This window comes from Ambystoma mexicanum, chromosome 5q (assembly GCF_040938575.1).
Source record: "Ambystoma mexicanum isolate Mex_15411 chromosome 5q, UKY_AmexF1_1, whole genome shotgun sequence".
Lineage (NCBI taxonomy): Eukaryota > Metazoa > Chordata > Amphibia > Caudata > Ambystomatidae > Ambystoma > Ambystoma mexicanum.
The window spans coordinates 687,851,292-687,873,488 of record NC_090933.1 but is presented as its reverse complement, the minus strand read 5'-3'; the positions used below and the strand labels follow the sequence as shown (position 1 = coordinate 687,873,488).

Here is a 22,197-nt window from a genome sequence, read left to right as displayed (position 1 = left end):
TGGGTTTCCCCCTCTTTATACTAATCACTGGAGAATGACTCATGTCTGCTGCCCATCTGGCTGAGAGAGAACATGGTAGTGGAAGCCCTGACCATATTGTGTCACTCTCTCACCAGTGGAAATGTTGTCAAAAGGTTCTGGACAAGATCTTTGACTGTGGGGAGACCCCTCACCTGGACCTCTCTGCCTCCGGTGTGCTGGAAGTGCAAGTCATTCTGTTCCAGGGATTCTTTTCCACAGGGAGTTCTGGGTGACACATTGCTTGTAGAGTGGAACTGTGAACCCGTCTATTTGTGCCCTTTGGTTCCAGTCATCCTGGTAGTTGTCAGGGGTCTGAGGAGGTTTGAGTCCATCCTAATTTTGATAGCATTGAACTGAGCCTGAAGAATGTGGTATTCTATTTGTGTTTATTGCTGAATAGAGGGGGGTTACATCAACCATACATGACTCACAAAGTAGGCAGTTACATAGAGCGGAAATAGTCCTTGGATTAGGTGCATTTACAAAAGAAAAACATTGAATAAGGTAATCCATTAGCGAAGGCAGCATATATTAAGAACACATGCCAGGATCAAACAATACCAGAGCGATATTAACATAGAAAGCCAGTGGCCTGCTTTTGCATATTCACGGTTTATGTGGAGCAGTCCTGAGTGTGACTGCAGTAGAGGTGGATTTAGAAGTTAATTAGGATAGCGGGTTTGGGGGATGCTCCTTCTATTGCAAGCAAGTGTAGTTTTAGCTATGAGATTTCTTTGATGGCTCAGGGAAGAGAGCATTCCAGTCAAGTGGAGCAAGAAGAGAAATTGAGTGAAATGGAGAGGAGGCACGGTGGGCGTGGCATAGGACTGGTAGGTTTAGGAGCAGGAAGAGCACAGTAGGATAAAGTTGGCTAGTAAGTCGGGGGAGAGACCATGGATGGATTGATAGACAAGTAGTACAAATTTAAAGAGAGTGGTTTTCCAGCATTATTGACCATAGATGGAGGCTGGGATAGGATTTGCGTCGGTCGAAGAGGGTACAGGTTGCAAGTCTGTCAACCTTATTGAGGGAAGTGTAGGAGTAGATGGGTAGGCTGAGAAGTTGTCTTTTGCATATCTGCTGAGCACAAGAGTAAAGATGTGCGTTTTAGTGGAGTGGTGTATGCGATGAGGGCAGATTTTCCTAATGTTAACAATGTTAAGTCTTTCCAGTGACCGTAGTCATGATGAGCTGGGAGAGTATATGCTTTTTGTGAGGGAGAACTCCACAGGGTTGGGGGGTGGGGAGATGCTGTCAGTGTGAAAATAAATGGGAGAAAGAGGGGTGGTGTTGGAAGCTGGGAGAAATATGACTTCTGTCTTGCAGGAGTTAATCATGGGAAATTGTAAGACCATCCAGTAATGGTGGTGGTTAAGCAGTGGGTTAAACATTCTGAGGTAGCTGGAATGAGTAAGGAGAAGGGGGACATAATCTGAGTCTTGTCAGTGAAGTGGTTGTACCTGAAGTCAAAGGAGGATATCCGTTTGCCATGGTAGGAGGTGTAAAGGATAAAGAGGAGTAGGCATAGGATTGAGCCTTGAAGAACGCGCCTACAGGGAGGGCTGTCTGGGAGAAGGTAGTGGAGTTCCAGATGGAGAAGTAGAGGTGACAGATAAGAGGACATCAGACTAAGTGCTGTCTCCTTAAAGCCATGGAGAGAGGCAGCAAAGAGGTTGAGGAAAGTGAGGATAGGGAGTGGTGAGAAAATTGATAACGTGGGTAAGTGCAGTCTCACTGGAGTGTTTTCAGTGAAATCCAGCTTGGAGGGGAGTCAGCAAAGGAGTGTTGCTCAAGTCTGTTGAAGGATGGGTTGTTGGATTAATTGGTTGGCTTTTTCAGAAGAGTTAAGACGCTGGATGTATTAAGTAGGCTTGGATGATGCCAGTTGAGAGTGGAAGGTTGAATTAGAAGTGACTGGAGGTTACAGATACATGTTCAAAGTTTTTTGTGGGTGCTCACTGGGGGTGGGGTATTTTCCTACCCTGCAATTATGGTCCATTTGCTCAGTTTGCCGAGGAGGATGTAAGGCTTATATTAACCGTTTAGGGTGATTTGATCGAAAACATTTGTTCGAAAGAGAATTCATTGACATTTTTAGTTCTTTTTTTTGTCAGGTTGTGTTTGCTGCATATTTGTGTATTGTATTTATTTTATTTGTATAGCGCAAACCAGACCCGGAGGCAACCGGGCGCATATCTTCAAACAGTAGTTACATAAAAGGTGCTCATTACAATAGCATAAGTACAAAGCATAGGAATATAGAAACAGTGCAAGTTAGTCAGGCATACATAATAGTCAGAACTATACGTCTTTTCAGGATGACAATTGGTCATCTGAAGTGGCTAACCAAAGTTTGGGTTTGTGTTTGAATAGGTTCAGAGAAGATAGATTTCTGATAGTGAGAGGCACAGTGTTCCAAGGTTTGGCTGCCAGGACTGGGAAGCTAACCCCTCCGGCTGTTTGGAGCTTATATCTAGGGATTGAGAGGCTCTGGCTGTGGGCAGACCTGAGTGACCGAGGTGGGATATAATGAGTGAACCGCGAGGCTAGGTAGGAAGGGGCCTGGTTGTTGATGCATTTGTAGGTAAGTGCCAGAGATTTTAGTGAAATCCTTTGGGCGACTGAAAGCCAGTGAAGGTTCTTCCTACTTTCAGAAATGTGTGCTGGGGATGTTGAGGGCAGCTCTAATGGCATTATTTTGAGTGATCAGGAGTTTGAGGTTACACTGGTTAGTACCTTGGTACAGGGCGTTACAGTAGTCGAGTTTGGACATAACCAAAGTCCTGGCAAGGGTGATGCAGTTCTGAGTAGAGAGGAATGGGCGACAGGCTGTGATCAACTTGCATGTGTAAGCCGATGCGGCAGCGACTGCATTGGTTTGTCTGTGGAGGGAGAGTGTGGAATCTAAGTAGATTCCAAGGGTTTTTGTGTCTTTGGAAACTTTGATGGAATTGCCATTGATATTGAAGGAACCGAACAAAGGGTTTAAATTGTTGAGTCTTTGTTGTGTACCTAGGATCAGGAGCTCTGTCTTGTCATCATTAAGACAAAGCTCATGTTGTGCCATCCAGGGTTGGATTACTTGGTAAATGTCGTTTAAGGATTTAGAGTCTACAATGTAATCACCAGTAATGGGAATGAGTATCTGGGTGTCATCGGCATAATTAGTATAGGTGACACCCAGATAGTCAAGCACATCAAACAAGGGTTTAGTGAATACATTATAGAGAGTGGGGGATACACAGGACCCTTGAGGGACCCCACAGAGAACAGGCGATGGGTCTGCAGATGAGGTTGGGGAGAATACTCATGTGTCTATTGTCTAGGAATGACCTAATCCAATTGTTGGCCTTGTCGGGAAAAGTGGGCTGCTGATTTCAGGTGTTGACACAAGATTTGGTGATTGACCAAATCGAATGCAGCAGATAAGTCCAGTAGGAGTAGTAGTGCCTATTTGCAGTTGTCTTTTAGAGCCTCAATTTGGGTTTTGAGGTCTAAACGGGCTGTTTCAGTCCCGTGCTTGGGCGTGAAGCCGGATTGTCTGGTGCCTAGAAGGTTGTTTGTTTCCAGATAGTTCTGTATCTGTAAGTAGGCTGCTCTGTCTAATATTTTTAGGAGAAACGGGACCATAGTGATGGGCCTGTAGTTAGTTGGAATCTCAGGGTCAAGGGTCGGTTTTTTTAGGAGAGGGATGACCCAAGCATCCTTCAAATTGTTGGGGACCACTCCCGATTGAAATGAGGAGTTAATGAATGTAGTTATGAAAGGAGCGAGGTCGTGGGCCGATTCCTTAATAATGGGTGCCGGACAGGAGTCACCTTGACAATTAGAAGGTTTTAAATTACAGATGATTTTTTCAACCTCTGGGATGGTGAGTGGCGTAAAACTGAATGGCATGTGAGGGAATGGGGTGGTCGTTTTAGGTGGCAATGTTTTAGTTAGGGGGGAGTGAGAAGGGTGCTTTGTTTGGGATTGATTTCGGATTGCAGATTAGTTATTTTGTTAAGGAGTGCATTTTGAATATTATTGCACCAAGTGCTGTCTTTAATGCAAGAATTGAGGACGGGTGAGGGAGATTCTAATTCTTTGAGAATTTTAAATAACTCCTTTGTGTTAGATTGGGCTTGAGATATGCGTTGGTTGTAAGTCTCTTTCGAGGAGATTGGGTCCTCCGACGTATTCCATATCTATGACACGTAATCACCACAGCTGTGCTGCTTCGGAAACTTTTTTCGGCTCCTGCGTCGATGCGCCGTCGTCGAGGGCCTCGTCCGACGTCATCCGATGTGATAAGTAGGACGCACGACGCCCGTAGCCTCAGTTCCGTTTTTTCCGCGAATGTGTTGCTTCGTGATTCTCGGTTCACGCCTCGACTCTTTGGAGTTCTGTTCTTCTCGGTTCTTCGAACCTGTTCGTTTTGTGCAAATCCTTTGTGTGAAGATGTCTTCTACTTCGTCTTCGACCCCGCGTCCGGGTTTCAAGAAGTGCGGGGAGTGTGGGTCCAAGATGTCGGTGACGGACTCGCACGACGCCTGCCTCTGGTGCCTCGGGGAGGCCCACGACACGGATGACTGTATCGACTGCCAGTCGCTCACGTCCAAAGCCTTACGCGAACGTAAGAAGAAGTTGTCGGTAGGTCGGGTGTCCAAGCCCAGGAAGTCAAAGTCTGCGGGGCTTTCGACGGATGATTCGAGGGGTGACTCTCCGCGTCCTCGTCGGAAGTCTCGTGGGTCTCCTTCTAGGAGTCCGGAAGCGCCGACACCGGTCGTCTTCCAGGTCCTCCTCAGAGGACTCTGCCCGGCACGTCGCTTACCCCACCAGCCGTGCGACGCCGGAGGAATGGGCTTCCTTCGGGAAGAAAATGCTGGCGATTCTTGAGTCGCAGGGTACTAAGCCGTCCGCGCCCCCGAGTGGGGTCGGTCGTGTGAGGTCGAGAGACACCGCTCGCATGAGTGGTCGGCACGAGTCACGGGAGAGGTCCCGCTCGGACAAGGAGACTCGTTCTCGCCGTACCCGTTCCAGGTCCCGGTCCTCGACGCGTTCGAGACCGTGTGCACCTGTGAAGTCTTCGAGGAAGACATCGACGTCTGAGGCGTCGAGGGCGTCGACAGGCTTTCTCGAGGCTCCGGCTTCGAGGAAGTCGTCGAGGCCGTCGACGCTCGGGTCGTCGTGGGACGCGCTAGGGGCTCCGGCCTCGAGGGCTGTGTCGACGCCGCCGATGCTGGAGGCGCTGCGTCTGACATCGATGCCGGTTCTCTCGGCGCCGATTCGCTCGACGCCATCGATGCCTTTCGTGTTGGAGGTACCCTGTGGCACGGGAGAACCCCCTAGGAAGGCTCTGGTTAAGAGCAAGCACTCTCGGGTGCCTTCTTTTCGCCACCTGGACTATATTTCAGAGGCGGATGAGGATTCTGATGGCCTGTTTCCTAGTCAGGTTCCAGATGAAATTGTCTCGGGCCATAGTCAGTTTGACGAATTGAGACAGTCTCTGCATGATGCCAGTGGACTGGACACCTCTCGGGAGGTGGAGTTTTGTAGGCCTGAGCCTGGCTCTCATGCCGATTCCTCGTACCGGCGCCTTATGGCTTGGCTAGGGTTTCTGAGTACTTGGGATGGTCTACTCCCCCAGGGGAGTTTGTGCAGGATGATCTGACGGACATCCTTGATGTTGGTCCCCCAACTGACCCGGTACTGCCGTTCCATATGGCTTTACAGAGAAGGGTGGCGGCGGCTTGGACTGCTCCTGAGAGTCTCCCGGCGGTGGGCAGATCCCTGTCGTGAAAATACCGTCCAGCCAGTAGCGACCCCTGCTACTTGACCACGCACCCCACTCCGGAGAGTTTGGTGGTGCAGGCGGCCACGGCCCCAGCAAAGCAGGCGTCGTACCCTACCATCCCTCCTGATAGGGACGACAAACGTTTTGATGGCTGGGCGAAGAAAGTGTTTTCTTCTGGTGGTATGGCGCTTCAGGCGGCCAACTCCATTTGTGCCTTGTCTCGTTTCACACACACTCTGTGGAACTGTGTTGCGTTGGCGGCTGAACATATTCCCGAAGGGGACGAACGGGATGGTTTCCTTGCTATGGTCCAGGATGGTAAGGATGCCATGTGTGAATCCGTTCAGTCGGGTTTGGATTTAGCTGAATGCGTCAGTAGGTCCATGGCGGCGAGCACCGTGATACGCAGGTTTGCGTGGTTGCGGAAGTCGGGATTTGCTCCTGATGTGCAGTCCCGGCTCCTCAACATGCCCTTTGACGGTGAACACCTTTTTGGCAGCAAGGCTGACGAGAGCCTTGAGAGGTTGCAGACCTCAAAAGCTGCAGCGAAGTCGTTGGGCGCTGCAGTTCGCCAACCTCCGCCTTTTTGTCCTAGGGGACAGCAGTGGAGGGGTGGTTCCTTTCGCTATTACTCATCCTTCAGTAAAGCGAGAGGAGCTGGCAGTCAGAGGCCACCGCAGGGGTACCAGAGGTGGACGACAGGGTACCCGTGGTGCCAAGGCCGCTCGGGCAGTTGCCTCTTTGCCCTCAGGTAACGCCGCAGCCGCTCCCACTCAGTCGTGAGGCCATGCCCCATGGTTCGCCGGTTGGGGGAAGGCTGGCGCAGCATCTTGTAGAGTAGCAAGCCATTACTTCAGATGTGTGGGTTCTGGAGATCATAACCCACGGCTACTGTCTTCCCTTTTGGCACAGGCCTCGTGACAATCCACCGGGGAACCTCTCTTTGCAGAGTCCGGATCCGCTCCTTGCGCAGGAAATTCAAGCCCTGCTGGAGAAAGGCGCCATAGAACTGGTGCTGTAGCGGAGAGGAACAAGGGATGGTATTCCCCTTATTTTTTGATTTCGAAGAAAGACGGGGGATTGAGACCCATTATGGACTTGCGCGGTTTGAACAGACTCCTCAGGAAGGACAAGTTCAAGATGGTTACTCTCTCTCAAGTCCTCCAGGCCCTTCAGCTTCAGGACTGGTTGGTGTCACTCGACCTCAAGGATGCTTACTTCCATGTGCCGATCCATCCCAAGCACAAGAAGTACCTGAGGTTCGCGGTTGGCGACTCGCACTTTCAGTTTCGGGTCCTGCCGTTCGGATTGACCTCCGCCCCGAGGGTTTTCACCAAGCTCATGGTGGTGGTGGCGGCGCATCTCAGGCAAGGGGGGATTCACGTCTACCCCTACCTGGACGATTGGTTGATCAGGGGGAGCTCTCCCGAGCAAGTCCTGGATCATCTGTCCTTCACCTGCCGCTCCCTTCACAGGCTGGGCTTCTCCCTCAACTTAAAGAAGTCCCATTTGACGCCAACACAGCGGCTCCAGTACATCAGAGCAGTGCTCGACACTTCCCTGGGGCAGTGTTTTCCTCCCCAGGTGAGGGCTCTTCACATTCAGCAGATGGTGCACAAGTTTCAGCATGCCCAGACGCTCCCTGCGTTCGAGTTCTTGAGGTTGCTCGGCCTCATGGCATCCTGCATTCTTCTGGTGCCAGAGGCTCGTCTGCGGATGAGATCTTTGCAGTGGGCACTCAAGACGCAATGGTCGCAGTCCTCCGGCAGGATGTCGGACCCGGTTCAGGTGCCGCCCTCGGTCGCCCGGGATCTTCTGTGGTGGGCCGTCGAAGGCAACTTGATGAGGGGGGCTCCATTTTGGCTTGCCTGGCCGGAGGTGACGATCGTGACGGATGCATCCCTCACGGGATGGGGTGCTCATGCTAACGGGCTGACAGTCAGCGGTCGTTGGTCTCCGTCGGAGTCCAGACTCCATATCAATCTTTTGGAGCTGAGGGCCATCAGGCTAACCCTGAAGGCTTTTCTGCCGACTGTGCGAGGAAAGAGTGTCCTGATCCTGACGGACAATACAGTGGCCATGCACTACCTCAACAAAAAAGGGGGGGGCAGGGTCACTTCCTCTGTGCAGGGAGGCGATGCAGCTCGAGTTCTGGGCCATCCAGCAGGAAGTTTCGATCTCGGCAGTTCATCTGGCCGGAGTCGAGAACGTGACGGCGGACGCTCTGAGCAGGCAGAGCGCAATCTCTCACGAGTGGGAGGTGGCTCAGGAGATTCTCCTGGAGATCTTTGCCCTTTGGGGGACCCCTCAAGTGGATCTCTTCGCCTCCAGTGTCAACCGGAAGTGCGAAAGGTTTTGCTCGCGGGAATTTCCTCCAAAAGGAGCCTTAGGAGACGCGTTCGTGGTGGAGTGGTCATTCCCGCTGCTGTACTCGTTTCCTCCAGTCCCCATCATCCCGCAAGTGCTGCGGAGGTTACGGAAGTTCGGTTCCCGGATGATCCTCATTGCCCCGGCGTGGGCTCGGAGGACGTGGTATCCGGACCTTCTCGACTTATCCATCTGCCCTCCACGTTGTCTTCCCTACCGAGACGATCTGCTCTCACGGGAGGGGGGTCAGGTTCTCCATCCAGAGGTCAGATCCCTCAACCTTCACGCTTGGCTTCTGAAAGGTTGAGGTATAAGGATTGGGACCTCCCTGAGGACGTGATGGAGGTGTTGCTTTCGGCCCGAAGGCCAGCGACAAAGTCTCTGTACCGTTGCCGTTGGCGTAAGTTCTGCGACTGGTGCAGAGTTCAGAATGTGGATCCTTTTGCATGTGACATCCCCATGGTTCTGTCCTTTTTACTTTCTTTGGCCCACAGGGGCTTGCAAGTGGGTACCGTTAAAGGTTATCTGGCGGCGCTGTCCATCTTTAAGCGCTCGTCTGAAGAGTGTTCTTACTTTAAAATCCCTTTGATTTCACAGTTTCTGAAAGGGCTCACTAATGTGTTCCCTCCGTCACCTTTCCTGGTGCCCGGTTGGGATTTAAACCTTGTTCTTAAGTTTCTTATGGGTGCTCCGTTTGAGCCTTTACATTCTTGCCCTTTGAGGCTGTTAACTCTGAAAACTGTGTTTTTAGTTGCGGTTACTTCCGCTCGCAGAGTGAGTGAGTTACAGGCACTTTCAGTTAAGCCTCCCTTCACTGTATTTCACAAGGACAGGGTTGTCCTTAGAGTTCGTCCTTCTTTTCTTCCGAAGGTAGTGACGGAATTTTATTTGGCCCAGAAGGTTGTTCTTCCGACATTCTTTCCTCCTCCGCATCCTGGTAAGGAAGAGGAGAGGCTCCATAGGCTTGATCCTAGGAGAGCTTTAAGCTTTTATGTTTCACGCATGTCCCGGGTCAGAGTGGACGATTAACTCTTTATTGGTTACGCTGGAAAGCGTTTGGGGCAAGCTGTGACGAAACAGACTGTGTCTCGCTGGATTATTTTGGCCATCTCGGAGTGCTACCGCTTGGCGGGTAAGGACCCACCGGCTGGCTTGCGGGCCCATTCTACCAGGGGTATGGCTGCGTCTTCTGCCCTGCAGAGGGGTGTTCCTATTCGCAACATCTGTGATGCAGCCACCTGGGCTTCAGTACATACATTTGTACGTCACTATTCCCTCGATTCCATCCGAGCACAGGATCTGGCCTTTGGCAAGGCGGTCCTTTGCTCTGCTATTTGATTGGCTATTCTAAATCTTGATTCTAAATTCTTTCCCTCCTCCTTGCTCTGGTACTGCTTTGGGAGTCTGTCATTGATATGGAATACGTCGGAGGACCCAATCCCCTCGAAGAACAAGTTACTTTCTTACCTGGTAACGTTCTTTCGATGGGATGGTCCGACGACGTATTCCATATCGCTCCCGCCCTGCCTTCCCCGCTGCAGAATTTCTTTTGCGATTGCAGCTTACGTTCCGCAAGGCTTTGTGTCTGACTGGCAGTTGACTAGTGTCACACGTTCTGGGGGAAAAAACTACAACTGAGGCTACGGGCGTCGTGCGTCCTACTTATCACATCGGATGACGTCGGACGTCGGAGGAGGCCCTCGACGACGGCGCATAGACTTCATCGACGCAGGACGCAGACGCCGAAAAAAGTTTCCGAAGCAGCACAGCTGTGGTGATTACGTGTCATAGATATGGAATACGTCGTCTGACCATCCCATCGAAAGAACGTTACCAGGTAAGAAAGTAACTTGTTCTTTTGGCTATTAGGATAGCTTCCTTGTAGTTAAGTGAGGTGATGAGAAGGGAGTCTTTGTTAGACATGCTAGGATGACTTTTCCAGAGAGCTTCGGCCTTACGCTTTTCTTTGTGCAGAACTCTGAGCTGTGGGGTGAACCATGAGTTCATATGGGATCGTTGTTTGGCTTTGCGTATTTTAAGCGGGGCTATGGTCTCAATGGCTTTGAACAGGGTAAGATTGAAGATGTCTACTAGGACGGTAGGGTCCTTGTGCAGCGAGGCGCATTTGTTCAAGATTGGAAGAATGAGAGGGAGCAGTTTGTCCCTGGTAATGTCCTTTTTGTTCCTGGTGGGTATAGCAGGTGCTTATGTGGGTTTGGGTTGAGGGTTGGTGGCTGCCAAGTGGAAGGTAAAGAAATGATGGTCAAGCCAAGCACAAGCAGAGTTAGAGCTGATCGTGGTATTACAATTGAGGTCTGATATCCAATCAAGCATTCTACCCTTATTGTGGGTAAGTTCGAGGATGCGTTGCTGGAATCCTAAATTGACAAAGGTGGTGGCAACTTCGATGGCCATATAGTCCTTAGGGTCGGAGAGGCCAAGGTTGAGGTCACCTAGAAGAAGTACCTGAGAGTTAGGCTTAGTGTTGGCAGACAGAATGGATGTAATATCATCAATGAATGAGCCAAGTGGTCCTGGGGGTCTGTATATGAGGTGTAATGTTGCTGTGTTAGTTGGTGAGAGGGATAGTTTCACTGATAGGGATTCTGCAGAGCTGAGTTGGGAGTAGTTCTCATGTTGATATTGTCTCTATGTATAAATGCGACTCCTCCTTTGGACGAGTTGGACTGGTGGTCATTTCTATTGTTAGCGTAGCCGTTGGGTATGGCTAGGGCGAGAAGTGGGCCAGAGGTGGCATGTAACCAAGTTTCCGTGATGGCTAGGAAGTCAAGGTTTTGGACGGTGATGAGGTCAGCAATGTCGAGAGCGTGGGCCATGAGGGATCTGGCATTGATGAATGCTCCCTTGAGCAATGTGTTGGGTGTGGTGGAAGAATGTAGGTTGGGTATCGTTAGTGTGGTAGGCTGTATATGGGCAGTGTGGCTGCGCAGAGTGCAGGGTGCATGGGGCAGTCTGGATCTAAGTCTGGTGTTCCTAGATTGTAATGTGCATGGTTGATTGGGTATGGGTTTTGTGGCAAAGTGCTTGAGCCACAGGGCCGGATCGTTGAGGTAAGGATTATTTTGGAGGTCTGTGCAGTGGTGCATGGTAAGGGAGTGTGTGGAGAGGTGGTTGTGAACGTGGATGTGGTGTGTCTTAGCAGTGCTAGAGGAGAAAATGCCTATGGTAGAGGTTAAGTACCCTGAGATGACCAGGTAGGTGAGGTGGAGGCTGGCAAGGGGCCACAGCCGCATGTTGTGGCCTGGTGGTTCGAGCGATAGGTAAGGTATAGCGCCAAGCGCTTAGTATCAAGAGGTGGTGGCTAAGTAGGAGTCTAATTACTCCTGGGTGCTATATAGCTATGGCCGGGAGGACATGTGCATGTGTCAGTTCACAGTCAAGGTAATCAATGGTGTGACTCAGTATATTCAATAGGACGGTGCAAATGCAAAATCACAAGCAAAGTAACCACTGTCAAGGACTAATATAACCAACAGGGCGGTACATGTGCAAATCACAAGCAAAGTAATCACTGGCAAGGCCTAATATAACCAACAGGGCGGTACATGTGCAAATCACAAGCAAAGTAATCAATGGCAAAGACTCAATATAGCTGACTACACGTGCTGCCAAATAGAATGCGGGGGAGACCCCCCACATCACCCAGCCTCCTTTAACTCCCCAACTTTATTTCCCTAAACCCACCCCCCACATATATATGCAATACCAATTGGGCAGTTGTCTCCCTACATTTTATACACAAAATAAGGCTTTCCCAGTTCTGCTCTTGAATTATTTCTGAAAATGTGTTCGTTATTATGATGCATTTATCTCGATCTCCATCTATAACAACATATGTGTCTAATTTGTATTCTGAATTGTTTAATTTTACAGGATATTCACTGGATCCATACGGTTGGATGGTAATGCTATTGGTAGGTGTTTCATTTTTGTTATCCTGCTTGTTTTGTTCAAAACAATTGAACAGAAAACTGAAAATAATCTTATTGTTTCAGTCGACTTTGTCCGCTGGCTCTGTGCTGTATCAATGGATGAACTGCTTTCACCTACACACCCCCGCATGTTCAGTTTGCAGAAAATAGTAGAGATATCATATTATAACATGGGTCGTATCAGACTGCAGTGGTCAAGAATATGGGAAGTCATTGGGGACCATTTTAACAAGGTAAGGATTCACTTTGTATATCTTTGAAACACAATGTTCTATTGAATGAATACAAATGTTACACAGTAAATGAACATGCTCACTTTGAATTACTGTTTTATGGTTTCTCCCATCCTTTCTTCAACACCTGGCATCTCTGTTCGGCATGGGAGGCTGTGTAGACCTTCCAAAGAGGCTTGCAAAAAAAGGTTAGAGCAGGCCCAGTGGCTGTCAGAGAAGTTGGATGCCACTGAAGGGGCACATCATGCCACCACCCTGTCCAGCAGAGCTCCCAATAAGAGACACTGGAGTCCGGCAGCACAACCGCCATTGGTACAGCAGCGAGAGAAGGTGCTTCCTATTTCAGATGGCAAGACCGGGCCCTCAATGAGCCCAGGCCCTCTGAATCACCCAGTAAACTGATATCCCCCAGAGTAGAACTAAAACCTGCCTTTTTCATTACCCACAGGGGCCAAGTGTGAGAAATAGATGCTATGTGCCTGCTTCTGTGCCCTGATCTGGCCTGGCATGTTAATGTCTCTAAAAATGGTGGTACAAGTATATACCAGTGTCTGGTCTTACCTCCAGGATTCTGGGCCAACGCAGAGCCATCTATTACTTCTCATAGCCACCTTGTCTTCCAACAGTCATACCATTTTGTTAGTCAATGTGCCACAAAGAAGGGAAAGCACAAAAGAAAAAAACCTATTGGTGGAGACTGCCAGACGGATGAGAAGAGGGCCAGACTTATGAAGATCACAGGATTAGTACAACAGTTCCCATTTGAATCAGGATCCAAGACAAGGGAGGTCAGAAAAAAAACTGTCGAGCCCACATTCTGGGTGAAGCGGAGAGAGGGAGATGGAGGGTGCAGGAGGCGAGTGAGGGGAGAGAGCAGAGGTGGGAAGAGTCAGCACTGCCAAAACAAAAAGGTGGCACTCAAGGTAGTGAAAGATGTCAAGCACAATTGCAACTGTACCGTAGATGTTGCGATGTGTTGGACTTACATCTACCGCTATTATTCAAGGCCTGCGTTCCTGCGCTCTTTTACAACGCCATTGAAAGGGACTGCCCGGGGGCACTATTGTCCTAGAGTTTAATCGACATATGCACTGTTACACCTGCACCACCTTTGCCAGATGTGATGCCTCGTGAAAGTTTATACCTCTCTCCTACAGCTATGTGCACAATGGGAGGCCAGCCGTTTAAGTCCCCTGTTTGGAGTGGAAACAAAAATACAAAGTATGGCCACTTGAACTGCCTCTTCAGTGCCCAAAGTCCAGTATGACCTCATGGATATCCTTTAGCTGGGTCCTCCAAAGAAGATACTTGTCCCGTTTAAAGCTGCCATCGCTGACTATATCAAGACTGTGTTTCTCAAGCATGTCACAGCTCTAGCAATGGACTGGGACATTGCTAAAAAGCACTGTCTGCTCCAGCAGATCAGGTTTCTTTCCACCCACACCAGAAAGCCTGGCTATCCAGGCTTCCGCTGCTGGGTGCAAGGTGCTACTTTTCGTTAATTGCAGCCAGATCAGGAAAGTAAAATACTTGCTGCCTTAGGATGCCAGGTCTTCTTGTCAGGCAGTCTGACTCTATGTGCTGTCAACGTGACTTTTGCTTTTTCCAAGTATACTCCTACCCTCTGGGAGGGTCATATCCAAGGCAATTGATAACTTGCCCATACATATGATGAAGGCTGTTTTCACTAAATTGGTGTCGGTTGAAAAAGAGGCTGCGCATCAGATTCTACAGTCAGGCCTCAACCCGACATGTTCCATGGACATGGGCACAGTGCTCAAAAGTCTCTCATGGCTGCAGATGTTAGGGTTTCGCCCAGGCATCCAAACTAAGCTCCCCAACATGTCTTTTGATGACAACAACCTTTTTTTTCCTCCAAATCGGATGAGTCTTTGGAGAAATCTAAAGCATCAAAGGCTGCATGAAATCTCTAGGCGTAACCATTCAGCAGCCTTCCACCTCCTCATATGGGACCCATCCACTTCAGTCCTTTTACTCTTTTGACCACATGGGAAAAACTCAGACAGCTTCTGGAAAACCGAGCCAGTAACACCTTCCTATCTCCTAGTGTAGAGGGTGGGGTGCATACTCCTCCACCACAGCCTATCTTCGGCCCCAAACTAAAATCTCCTTAATTTGCACTTTGCCCATTCCTCTCTGGCATTGGTGGAGATTGTCCCTGTGCATTCTCTGTTGGAGAAACACTACCTCTGAGTCTGAGCCTTGCAGGCTGTTTCCCAGGGCTACTGACCTCCTTTACTCTACAGTCCTCCAGACGACCAACCCTCCCTGTTCTCTACCTAAATGCCCTTCTACTGCAGGTGATCTCCCAACTGCCTGCAAAAGCTAGCATCCAGCTTGTGCCTACCGTAGAGTGTGGGGTTGTTACTGTCACTGTTGATTGGTGCTAAAGGAGGACGCTGGACAGGAGTCTACATCCCATCCTTGATTTGTGGCTGCTGAACTTTCACCTGCACAAGGACGTCTGTGCTTCTAGAGTCTGGAAGAGATGGTTTTCCTGTCGGCAGCCTATCCAGCTGCGAAGAAGACCATTTTCGTAAACACCTTGGGCAAGTGTTCTTCAGTTTTCAGAGTTATGTCAGGAAATTCTGGATGAGATGTTTGCCTGCTCGGCACCCCTCAAGTGATCCTTTTATCCTTCTATATCAAACGGAATTGCGAGCTGTTCTGCTCCAGGGATCTTCCTTCCCAGGACACACTTACACCATATTGATCGTAGCCTGGAGCTTTCTTTATCTCTATATGTTCCTCCATTCTCTGCTCTTTTGCTGGTCCTTGGGAAACCGAGGTGGTTTTGGTTCACGTTTATCTTATCCACCCTGGACCGGCACCAGGAGACGTGGTACTTTCACCTTCTCGACATGTCTATCTGTCCTCCTTGGTGTCTCTGGCAAGTATGAATCTTCTCTTCCAGTCAAAAGGCAGGGACATTGTAGGGGTATGTGGATCTATAGGGCAAATGTTTTCCATTGTATCAGTTATGAAGTTTTTGCAGGATTAAATGGCCAATTTCAACCAAGCCTGTTCATTTTTCCTGCCTGGAATCTTGTTTTGATGTTTCTCATGGGGGCTCTGTTTACTCTGTTTGTTTATTTTATTTGTATAGCGCTCCAAACCGAGGGGTAGAAGGGCGCTTGAGAAGACGGTTACATAGTTGAGAAGTATCTTAGTGTTGCATACTTCGTACATACATACTTATAGTACATGTATATATAATATAAGGAATACAATTTACAGTTTAAATGTTAGAATAATATACAGGTAGCAATATACAGTTACAATATACAGTCATATACATTACATGAGTCAGTTGGTGGTCCGGTGTTAGGGAGCTACTCTTTGTTCAGGAGCCAGCTGATGACCTGCCTCCTGAAGATCTGGAAGGACTCAATCGATTTGATGTTGAGAGGTAGGGTGTTCCAAAGTTGGGAGGCAAGTACTGTGAAGCTGGCCCCGCCAACTCTTTTTAGGTGAAATCTGGGCACTGTCAAGCATAGGGTGTTGGTTCTGGTAGCAGGTTTCAAGGTGAATTTGTTGGCTAGAAATGGTGGTGCTAGGTGATTGAGGGACTTGTACGTGAGGCAGATGGTTTTTAGATCAATTTTCTGGCGTATGGAGAGCCATTTGCAGGCTTTCCTAGCAATGGAGAGATGCTCTCGTCTGGGAATGTTGAGGGCTGCGCGCAGGGCGTTATTTTGAAGTACCTGAAGTTTAAGCCCTAATGAGCTTGCCGGTGTAGGCAGAGGCAATCATATTGGTGTGTTTGGAGAGGTTGGTGTTGGCATCCAGATAGAAGCCGAGGGTTTTCACGCTTTTGGCATTAGGGATGATGTGACCATCGATCGTGATGTTGTTGTAACTGGGATTGAGTTTAGTTAGGGTGTTGGGGGAGCCGACGATGAGGAGCTCTGTCTTCTCGTCATTCAGGCAGAGGCCATGAGAGGCCATCCATGCCTGAATGATGGAGAATATTTTGTTGATCCGGGCGATGTCTGCTTGGTAATTGCCTGTGATGGTGAGGAGTATCTGGGTGTCATCTGCGTAATTTGTGTAGGTGACACCCAGACGGTCCAGTTGGTCAAATAGAGGCTTTGTAACTATATTGTACAAAGTGGGGGATACACAGGATCCCCGTGGGACCCCGCATGAGATGGGGATGGGATCTGCTGCAGCTGTTGTTGAGAAGACTTGCATGGTTCTGTTTGCCAGGAAGGATTGTATCCATGTGATGGCAGAGGAGGAGAAGTGGGCTGCGGTGGCTAGGTGACTACAGAGGATTTCGTGGCTGACCAGGTCAAAGGCCGCTGAGAGGTCTAAGAGGAGGAGAATTGCGGCATTGCCTTTGTCTTTAATTTCATCAATCTGGCTTTTGAGATCAACAAGGGTGGTTTCTGTCTCGTGTTGGGGTCTGAAGCCAGATTGACGTATTCCTAGCAATTGGTTGGATTCCAGGTATTCCTGAATTTGGATATAGGCGACTCTGTCCAGGATTTTTAGTAGGAGTGGGACTGTGGTGATGGGCCTGTAATTGGTGGGTATGGCTGGGTCTAGGGATTGTTTGGAGAGTGGGAGAACCCATGATTGTTTTAGGTTGCTGGGGATAGAATTGTTAGTGTAGGATAGGTTAATAAGTTTGGTGATGAAGGGGGAGAGCTCTCTAGCTGCGTCTTTTATGATTTGGGCAGGACAACTGTCTCCTTTGCAGTTCGAGGGTTTTAGGGAGGTGATGATTTTTTGAACTTCCGTAGTGGTAACTTTCTTAAATGTGAACCCGAACTGGTGGTGTTGTGCGTGGGGAGGCTAGGGTTGGTGGCCTTGTTATTGGAGAGTTGTTGCCGTTTGTCCTCAATTTTGATTTGGAGTCCTGAGATTTTGTTGTTAAGGGCGTTTTAAATGCTGGTGCACCAGGGTTTGTCTTTCAAACGGGTGTCTGGAGGTGAAATAGGGTTTTCTAGTTCCTTCAGAATTTTAAATAATTCTTTGGTGGAGGATCCTGCCTGAGTAATCCTGGTGTTGTATGCATCTTTTTTGGTGCAAATTATCTCACTTTTGTATAGTGAGGATAGGTTTGTGAGGTTGGATTTATTTTCCACGGAGGGGTTAGTCTTCCATGTGAGTTGTGTCTTAGCTTTCTTTTTTCTGAGTAGTTTGAGCTCAGCGGTGTACCACGAGTTCAGATGAGCTTTAGGTTTGTCTTTATGTAGTTTCAGGGGGGCAACGGTATCCATTGCCTTGGCCATGGAGTCATTGAAGGTGTCAATCAGCAGGTTTAAGTCTGCGTTGGCTGGGAGAGCGTTGAGGGGATATACACGCATTTCGCCGAATGAAATGTCATCGTGGGACATTTCATCGCCGGAATTCTCATCGCCAGAAACCCTTTTTAAAAAAAATATTATTTGGGGGGTGTTTTGTGCGGGTTGGGGTATGATTATTAAAGTAGGGGGGTCCCTCCCCCCGAAATAAAAAAAAAAATGCAGGGTTTCTGGCGATGAGATTTCAGCGATGAAATGTCCCACAATGACATTTCATTCGGCGGGGAATCACGTAGAACCATTGAGGGTGGGTAGGATCAGGGGTAGTAGGGCTTCAGCAGTAATGTTGCATTTGTTCCTAGTGGGACAGGCTGGTGCCGGGGAGTATTTATTGGGCAGTAACTGATTAGTGTTGACCTCAAAAGGAATCATGTCATGATCAGTCCATGCCAGGGGTTGGGGGTCCTTGCAGGTTGTGTTGCAATTGTAAGTTGCTACCCAGTCAAGGGTTCTACCCTTTTGGTGGGTGGGGAGTGCATTGAGTTGTGTGAAGTCATGTTCTGTTAGGACATTGGCTAGAGATGCAGCATGTGCATCGTTCTGGTCCTGGTAACCAAGGTTGAAGTCCCTGAGGATCATAATTTGTGCTGACGGTTTGGAATTTTCAGTGATGAGAGATGTGATGTCTTCTTCAAAGACCCCAGGTGATCGTGGTTGTGGGGGAAGTTTGCAGTTTGGCTGTGAATATCTTGCAGGATGTGAGTGATACTGTAGAGGCTGATCTGAGGATTTGGAGATGATCGCTAGGCCTCCACCTCTAGCGTTAGGTCTATCAGCTCTGAGGATAGAGTTTTTGTCAGGGATGGCTAGCGATAAGTGTGGTCCGGACGCCTCGTGAAGCCAAGTTTCTGTTAGGGCCAGGAAGTCGAGATCATTGGTAAGAATGATGTCTGCGATTTCTGTGGGGTGGGCAGCCAAGGTTCTGACATTGAGTAGGGCACCTTTTAGTGGGGGAGGTATGGGCTTATTCGGCGCATTGTGCTTCGTATTTGTTTTGGTGTTAGGTTTGGCGTTAGGTCTAGTAGTTGTAGAAGGGAGTCTGGTGCCCAGTCTGTCGTTGCGGGCTGTGAGGTTGGGAGTGAAGGAAGGGGGGGGGTTAGGCCAGGAGGCTTGGAGCGGGCGGGATGTTTGGTGTTCAGTTTAGATTGGTTAGGCTTAGCGATGGGACTGGGGTGGCTGTGTGTTGTGTTGACTGGGGGGCCCAGATCAACGTGGGAAGTATGAGGGTGGTAGTGAGTGGGTGGGAAGGGGGATACGGCGGGTAGGAACGGTGTGGGGCAGGGGATGGGGTGGTGTCTTAGGCACCCTAGTTTAGCCAAGCTGTCCTGTTAGGCTATGTAGCTGTTGCTGCTGCAGGGTACGTTGTCCAGCGTTATGCAGAAAGGGAACATGATTAGGGCGAGCCAGAAGATCATGGTCTGGTAATAGCGGTGCGTGATGCTGGTGGCACTAGTTGGGGAGCAGGGCAAACTAAGGCCGATGGTAGCTAGTTTGAGCTGGGTGGGGTAGGCTAGAGGGCAGTAACTGGCTAAGGAGTAGTGCACTCAAACTAAGGTGCAGCAGTTTTTGAAGTCCGAGAGTGATCATTTCAAGTAAGAGCGCAGCTTTTACCTTCAAATAGCACATTTGGCTCAAAACATCCAGGTTCAATTGCACAGTTGGTCAGAAATGCACCTCGAGGCAAGATAGTGACTTTGGTTGAAAGGATCTAGATTCAAATGGCACATAAAGTTAGAATAAGTTGTACAACAAAAGGCACCTAAATATGGCAATCCCGATGGTGACTAGAGGTACATATAGATAGTGATGACTAGAATGCATGCATACAGTGGTAGCTAGGGCGCATACCTGCACAGCGGGGAGCACCTAGAGTTGAGAGTCCCAGTAGAGGCTAGAAATGCATACATTTAGTAAGGGCTAAGGTGCATACATGTGCAGTGGGGAGTACCTAGAATTGAGAGTCCCAAAGGAGGCTAGAAGTACATACATTTAGTGATGCCAGCAGTAGGGGCTAGAATGCATACATGCACTGCGGGGAGCACTTAGAATTGAGAATCCCAGTGGAAACTGGAATGTATATACACAGCAGGTGAGGGGGTTATTATTAATAGCAGAGTATGTACTTGGTACGTATTTAGTACAAAGACAATTGGCTTACATAGGCATGGGCATTGCACTTACAGTAAGTTCCCATGGTGCACTTGAAATTGCAGCGTGCAAAGTTCATGTGACTTGCTGCGGAGTGGTGACGCGTGTTGGTCAGTGAATTGGGACTGTGCCGTGAATAGAAGCCTCGTTCTACTGGGCCTAGTTCCGTTGGACAAAGGAGGTAGCCGCGCTGTGCTTCCATGCGCTGAACAGGCCTTTTCCCTCAGGGCCTTCTCCTGAATGGGCCGGCTTCTGCCTGCCGGCGGTGACTTCTGGGGCTGAAGCGATGGCGTTGTCTAGCAACCGGCACAAGCCTCGCTTTCATGCCGCTCAGCGCGGTCCTCCATTTTAGGACCAGGCAGCGCTCGCAGGGACAAAGGGCTTCCCAGCTGAGAGGATACAGCTGCTGGGCAAGGTGCACTTGAGCTTTCTTTCTGTGCTGGTGGGTGCAGGGAGGCCTTTGCTGTTGTAGTCAGGGCCTCCACATCTAGGCTGTGGGTCGTGGTAGAGTCATCAGGTCACTTGATGGCCTGATCGTGGGTAGGCGAAGCGGGATGGGGTGGTGCAGCTCCGAGTCGGATGAGGGCTGGGGAGTGGTTTGGGGAGGGACTCCTGCCCGCTCCAAGGCTCCAGCTGGACTGTATTAAGGTGATCATTCAGTACAACCCAATTTGTTTGAATCAAACTGTCCGCATGGACTTTTGTGATCCAATTTGGGTGGTACCGTTAGTTCGAAGCCTGATATACCGAACATGAGGAGCGTGGATGTCCCCCGCTCCTTCGGCACATGCTTTCGTGGTTGCAGGGGTGTCCCTGCTTCCTTGACATCGGATACAGGGCACAAAAAAGGGGGCCATGCGGCATCAGCTCTGGCCCGCGTTTGAGGGACAGAACTGACACCGCTGGCTGTGGAAGAAGCACCGGCGGGTGGCAAGAAGGTAAGTATGGGAGGGGGATTCGTATAAAGCTGCTTCAGGTGCAGGGATTTGGGTTGTTTGACCAAAGGTCAAACAGAGTTGCGGCGGAATTGACTACAAACAATTCCACCGCAAACTATTTGACTTCGATCAAACAACCCAGATCCGATCATTCTGGTCTCCAGCAATGTCATGAGACAGGTGTGTGAGCTCCTCTCCCTTAATGTCAAGGATCCCTTCCTTGTCCTCCCCAAGGGAAAAGTAACTTTGAGGGTTCTGACATGCTCCTTCCCTGTGGTTGTGTTGCACTTTCATCTGCCACAGAAGAGTCATCTAGGTGTCTTCCGCCGTCCATCTCGTCCACCTCATCCATCGAAGACTGAGGGGTTGTTTCATTGTCTGGCTCTCAACAGGACTCTCAGCTATTAATGGATGACCAGCTTTTGTCAGTTTCACTATTGCTCACGCTGGGCGGTATGGTACAAGCATATCCTGCCCACATGAATTATCATTGGCATCTATGAATTTTATGAGGGTCTCAGAGCACATTCTAACAGAGGTCTGATGGCCTATATCTGCCTTGCAGAGGGGTATCCCTGTTGTAGACCTCTTTGTGCTGCGGGCATAAGTGCACATGTTTGACAAGCATTGCTCACTGGATTTTCTGCCAGGTCAGAACAACCGTTTTGTTCATGCCACGCTCCAGACTTTCCTATTGTTAAGGGATTGTTCCTCACTCTTCTCGGTCCTTCATATTCTGTATTGCTTTGTGAGTCGTTTTAAGACAAGGACTCTTGTCTAAGTGTTAGGAGAGACTTTCTTTTTGCACCTTTCCCTCCTTAGATATCTATGGGACACACTTTCTTTCTGCTTGTTTTGAACCCTGTCCTTACTTTTTGGAGGTAATTAAAGCTCATGCTTTACTTCCCTTACCTTTTTTTCTCATTCTTCTGGGGAAACTGACTGGTTTCTAAGACTGTCAGTACTAAGAGACTATATCTCCCTTTATCAATTCTTGCATTTGTATAACTGTTCTGACAAATCGAGGGATTCAGTCACTTTCCTAAAGGGGGGGGGGCTTCTTCCTGTGAAGATAAGAATGTGAACCTGCTATGCAACATTCTTCTAGGGGTGGCGGTAAGCGGGACCTCACAGGGAGAGACTCCCCCCTTGGGGAAAAGGACTCCCTTTTTGCTGAGGAACTCCCTTCCCATTATCCTCCACAACCTAATGTAACATCAATACTTTACAAGCCTCTAGACCCCTCTTCTGTATGTTACTGTTACTATGTACAAGCATATCCTGCCCACATGAATTATCATTGGCATCTATGAATTTTATGAGGGTCTCAGAGCACATTCTAACAGAGGTCTGATGGCCTATATCTGCCTTGCAGAGGGGTATCCCTGTTGTAAACATCTTTGTGCTGCGGGCATAAGTGCACATGTT

The 22,197-nt window shown here is 49.2% G+C and overlaps 1 protein-coding gene across 1 annotated transcript in view; it reads left to right on the top strand.

The window, feature by feature from the left end:
• ARFGEF1 (ARF guanine nucleotide exchange factor 1) overlaps window positions 1-22,197 on the top strand; it is a 1,973,034-nt gene that overhangs the window by 1,393,084 nt on the left and 557,753 nt on the right. Inside the window, exons 24-25 of the mRNA XM_069621149.1 lie at window positions 12,059-12,099; window positions 12,181-12,350. Coding sequence (XP_069477250.1) covers window positions 12,059-12,099; window positions 12,181-12,350 — 211 coding nt within the window. The remainder of the gene's footprint in view (window positions 1-12,058; window positions 12,100-12,180; window positions 12,351-22,197) is intronic.